Source organism: Austrofundulus limnaeus, unplaced genomic scaffold, assembly GCF_001266775.1.
Source record: "Austrofundulus limnaeus strain Quisiro unplaced genomic scaffold, Austrofundulus_limnaeus-1.0 Scaffold31, whole genome shotgun sequence".
Classification (NCBI taxonomy): Eukaryota; Metazoa; Chordata; class Actinopteri; order Cyprinodontiformes; family Rivulidae; genus Austrofundulus; species Austrofundulus limnaeus.
The window spans coordinates 318,854-323,597 of record NW_013952433.1 but is presented as its reverse complement, the minus strand read 5'-3'; the positions used below and the strand labels follow the sequence as shown (position 1 = coordinate 323,597).

General features: G+C 38.2%; 1 protein-coding gene across 2 annotated transcripts in view; it reads right to left on the bottom strand.

The window, feature by feature from the left end:
• The window catches only part of kras (v-Ki-ras2 Kirsten rat sarcoma viral oncogene homolog), a 12,122-nt gene that overhangs the window by 1,216 nt on the left and 6,162 nt on the right, over nucleotides 1-4,744 (bottom strand). Inside the window, exons 4-5 of one of the 2 annotated variants that reach the window (XM_014005504.1) lie at nucleotides 4,413-4,572; nucleotides 2,207-2,331 (exon numbers count right to left, since the gene is read on the bottom strand). In XM_014005504.1, coding sequence (XP_013860958.1) covers nucleotides 2,212-2,331; nucleotides 4,413-4,572 — 280 coding nt within the window. In that variant the 3' untranslated portion in view covers nucleotides 2,207-2,211. The remainder of the gene's footprint in view (nucleotides 1-2,206; nucleotides 2,332-4,412; nucleotides 4,573-4,744) is intronic. The other variant, XM_014005505.1, reaches the window with a different exon arrangement.

Sequence of the window (4,744 nt, the reverse complement as noted above, 5' to 3'; positions counted from 1 at the left end):
CTGTAAAACAGCAATTATGCTGAGTCTGGCTTGATTTTTAATAATCTTTTCCTGTTAAATAAATCAAATCAAGTGGGGTTTTCTTAAAGGATTATGAAGAGTAAGTATAATACCTGGTGTAGATAGCTCTTTAAGCGACGTTAGTTTAAAGACAGTTTAAATCTGATCAGATTGACAAGCTAACTAGCTAATTAATGTGGTCTTGGCCTCATTGAGTTTGTTCCAATTTGGTCAGAATTAAAATATTTTTCAAGCTGAGGTCATTCAATGAGGTTTCTACAACAGGTAAGACCTTAGGTGTTCATAATGTTTTCACAGACCACCTTTCAAAATATCAGAACTATTCCTTTAACTTAAAACTCCAGAGAAAAAGAGAAAAAATTATCTACATGTATAATGTTCAGGAGAACTGTWAAATGTCTCAAATGTTTGTGGGGTTCTAAAATTCCTAGTTTCTGCAATCCTATCAGTCAACATTTTCAAAATTAACTGGGAAATAAAGTCGCTAAACAACTAAAGAATTTTGTCATGAGTTTTACAAACACGTCTCCAGTGTGTTGTTTGACACCTGAAAATTCAGATCTACAAACTACATACCAATAATGGTTAAAAATTTGGTCCCAATTAGCCTATTTTTCACTTTAAGAGTAAATTCCAAGTGGTTTAAATCATAAACACGGGTGTTGCTGCCAGGTTGGGTAGAAAGCAGACCGAGACAGGTAAGATGGAGGCAAAGGTGGGCAACAAAATAATGTGCACAGCCTGGTATGCWGTTTTGCTGGTCGTGAAGATAAAAAGTTTAAAAAGTAACAGCACAAACAGTGGCTGATTGGTTCACTGGTCATTTGGTCACAGACACTCAGAGAATCTGCACTGAAATATTCATATTCTCTARTTGTCTCTTCCAATCACAGGCCAGAAAAATACAACCTTTACCAGCCAGACAATGACACATGGATCCACTGAAGGCTTCGAGGGACAATGCTGTACGATGCAAATTAAATATGCATTTCAGAGAATAAATACATCAGTGTCTAACACAGATGTAGCTGCAGTTACATAAGCCCTTTTTTCTCTTCTTTTGTATGACAAATAGCTCAAAAACTTGTTTGATTTTTTAAATCATCTTTGAGCAACCCAAAGAATGAAAAGTTYATGCCCAAATTTACTGAGGTTAACAGTTTTACAAATATGCATCACTCAGACAAGTGGTAGAAACGTTTAATGAGCGACAAGAGTGACACTTGAGATTTTAGTTATTAAGCTTTTATGTAGAACTAAACTAAAAAAAAAACGGCCACATCATGACCAGAACTCCCTAGAGGAGGGGATGGTTCATCTCAATGGGACCTTCCTGGTAAAAATAAAAATACTAAAATACGTGTCTCCATAAAAGAAATGGAGAAGATGAGTCTTTTCTTTAAATCACAGAAGTAAAAACAGGCTTAATGGCAATGCAGCTAGCCCCGTGTTGATGTGACACCGTCACAACTGTACAAGTCCTTCATTGGTGGATGAAGTGTAAAGTGAAAATAATCTGCAAAGAGCTGTTGAGGAAACAACGTGATGCAAATTCAGTTACAAAGACATAAACAATTGTTGTTGAAAACACATTTCAGCATGATTTAGACCCACATTTACAAAAACATCCTTTAAATCACACATGATGATTAACCAGCCCAGACCCTCTGACCCAAACTCGTGTTAATTTCAGCCTGTTGGTCACTTTCACACCGATGGTTCAGTCTCAATTTGGTTATAGTTAATCCTCAACTTTGACCATAAGAATGCATTTTAATACAGAAGTACAGACCAAAGGTTATGTTACAAAGTCTGAATAAAAACATTTGATAAGAGTTTTACCCATCCACCATCATGAGGAATGGGAGATTTAAGAAGTTGTCTGAAAGCCCCCCTCCCCCAGCCCCCCCAGCCGAGGTCAATCAAAGTTGTTCAGACTCAATAAATGAATTCAGTGTGAAAATGGCCTCGGATCATAATCAAAGATACTCAGAAACACTGAAAGAAGAAAACATTTCAGCCTCATGTTAGAGCCTCACCACAGCCCTTGTAGAAACCAGCAGGTTAGCTATGAGAACATTTAAAAAGCTCCAGCTCCCACTGGTCGTCTTCTTCCACAGCTTTTTCCAGATGCCCCACTAACAACACAAAGAGAGCTGGTGGATGCGCGGCAGCGTACACTTACCCCTCTCACATCACAACACACTTTTTAAGCTTGACACAGCCTGGAGTCTTTTCTTCCTTGCTGATCTTACTGAGCCGGTACTGCCTGATCTCCCGTACCAGATTGTAAAAGGCATCTTCCACTCTCTGCAGTATAAGACACAACTTTCCTCAATGCTGTATGGGTGCATGCGTTATAGTCTACAGATACACAAAGAGCTTAAGAGTAGTTCATTTCAAGATGAGTCGTCTGGTAATGTGTAGTGTCCGTTATGTACTCACTGAGAGCATTCAGTTTAAAAGAAAGACTAAACATTCACTTTGCAGGCTTGGAAAGTATCAGTTTCCTCTTAAAAGGAGAACGTTTCCTCAAATTACACCTCAGAACACAGTATTAGATCATCCTCTTTGTGCATGTAGTTTAGACATTTTAAAGGGCTTCTCATAMATTAACCTTTATTTCTCAGATTAGAGATGCAACTTATAATAGAAAACCTGATCTGAAGACCTGTTTGCAGCACACACCAAAGGAAACTGGTGTTGGAAGACGTTCATCTGTAGATAACAGGTTCTGAGCAGTTTGCTTTCTTCCATGACGTGACTCGCCCACTCCATCATCACACTACTATTTTTTTTTCAAAGAGACTCCCTACTGTTTTCTATTTTTTCTCTCCTCTTCAGCCTCTGTGCCTTGTTTCTCTGTCAAAAATTGCAAAGGTAATGCAACTATACTGCTTAGTGGTTCATTTGTTTCACAGGGACAGTTACTACTGTTACACATGATGCTTAAGCTGGAGGAAGATAGAAGATGAGGACAAAATCCAGGGGGAAAAAATGCTACAATTTTAGCACTAAAAAAGCAACAAGTGTGTTTTGTAGAACTAAAATAAATCACTAAAATAGCAAAAAGAATCTGATCTTTACAAAGAGAACAGTAAGAAGAGGAAGCTTTCTGAATCCTCATCATTCAAAAACCAATTAAAGAAATAGGAAAAATATCAGGAGGGAAGAAGTTGCATCTATGCTCACAGCAGGAGAAACATGGAAAATGTTTCCAATTGTGTTGAACTGAAAATGTGTCAGAAGGAAATTTAATCCAATGTTTATATACTTCTAAAAGAAATCACAAGTTGTTAGACTTCCACGTTTCCATCACTGAAGACTTAAATGTATTTTCAGAAAAGCACAAAGGTTTTAGCTCTACATACCTGTCAGAGACATCTGTACTTTGTAACAATAAAAACAACCCGACACTTCATACTAAGCCATTTTTTTGTAATGCAATAAACCCTTTCCAAGCCTGCAACAGGTGAATAACTGAGTGAAATATCATTTCAACTGAGTTCAATACATGAGGAGCGCATTTATTTGCAGTATTATTTGTGTGAGGTGAAATAGAAGTGAAAAAATTTCCATACAGGTCCACAGAAATTATCTGAAAAACGACAACTTGTTTCCAATGAAAGTGACAGTTGCTCGATGGGACAGTTTAGCACCACATGGACAGAAATTACCGGTCCACTCCGGTAGGAATAGGTGGACAAAGCTGCAAGAAATTAGTCACTGTGGCGTTAATTTCCCCACACCAGAAAGAGCCGTGATTCACCTCCCACAGATAAGAAACAAGGAATAATGTGTTTATAGATCAGCCTATCAGTCAGTTTCTGAAGGCCATGCCCACAACACACACCACAGGAGGCGACACCACAGCAAACCTTCCAACACCCAGTCACAGTGACCAGTAAGCAGAATCATTAACCCGCTAAGTAATTACCGACAGTTTGTCCTTTCATGCAAGCACCTCGACACAAATTAACTGATTTGGTGATAATTTATTATGTGGGACCCTTTGCAGGTGGGCCTAATGATGATGTAATTTCACACACCATGACAAAGTAGCATGCAATGATCACTTTATCCCCCATAAATAAAAAAAAATCAATTAACCAAAGAGGATTTAATGAAGCTCAGCACATTAGCTGGTAAATTTCCCAGCAACATTATTACAAAAAGACCATTAGAGATAGCAGAAGTGACACAAATCAACAGGACCACATGACATAATCATATTTCTTGCAAAATGCATTAATCCCTCCCAGGGACATCTGCTGAAATTACACAGATCTGAATTTCTTTGGAGGGGAAAAAAATAAAAAAATAAAAAAACAAATATGTAATKAAGCTGAATTTGAGCAGCAGTACAAAGGAAGCGGTGGGTGGACACTCACCTGTCTCGTTTTGGCTGAGGTCTCGATAAAGGGAATGTTGTAGCTGCGTGCTAAGTCCTGAGCCTGCTTTGTGTCCACCGTCCGGGTCGGCAGGTCACACTTATTCCCAACCAACACCATGGGGACATCCTCAGAGTCCTTCACCCGTTTAATTTGTTCTCTGTGTGTTCAAAAACAAGAGAAATTTTGATTTAATCTAAACGACAGCAGTTAGGTAGTGGACTTTTCTACACCAAGTCGACAAGAGACTAGTGCTGTACCAAATGATTTTCTAATCGATTAATCTAAGGATTATTTTTTCGATTAATCGATTATTCTAACAACAAATCTAT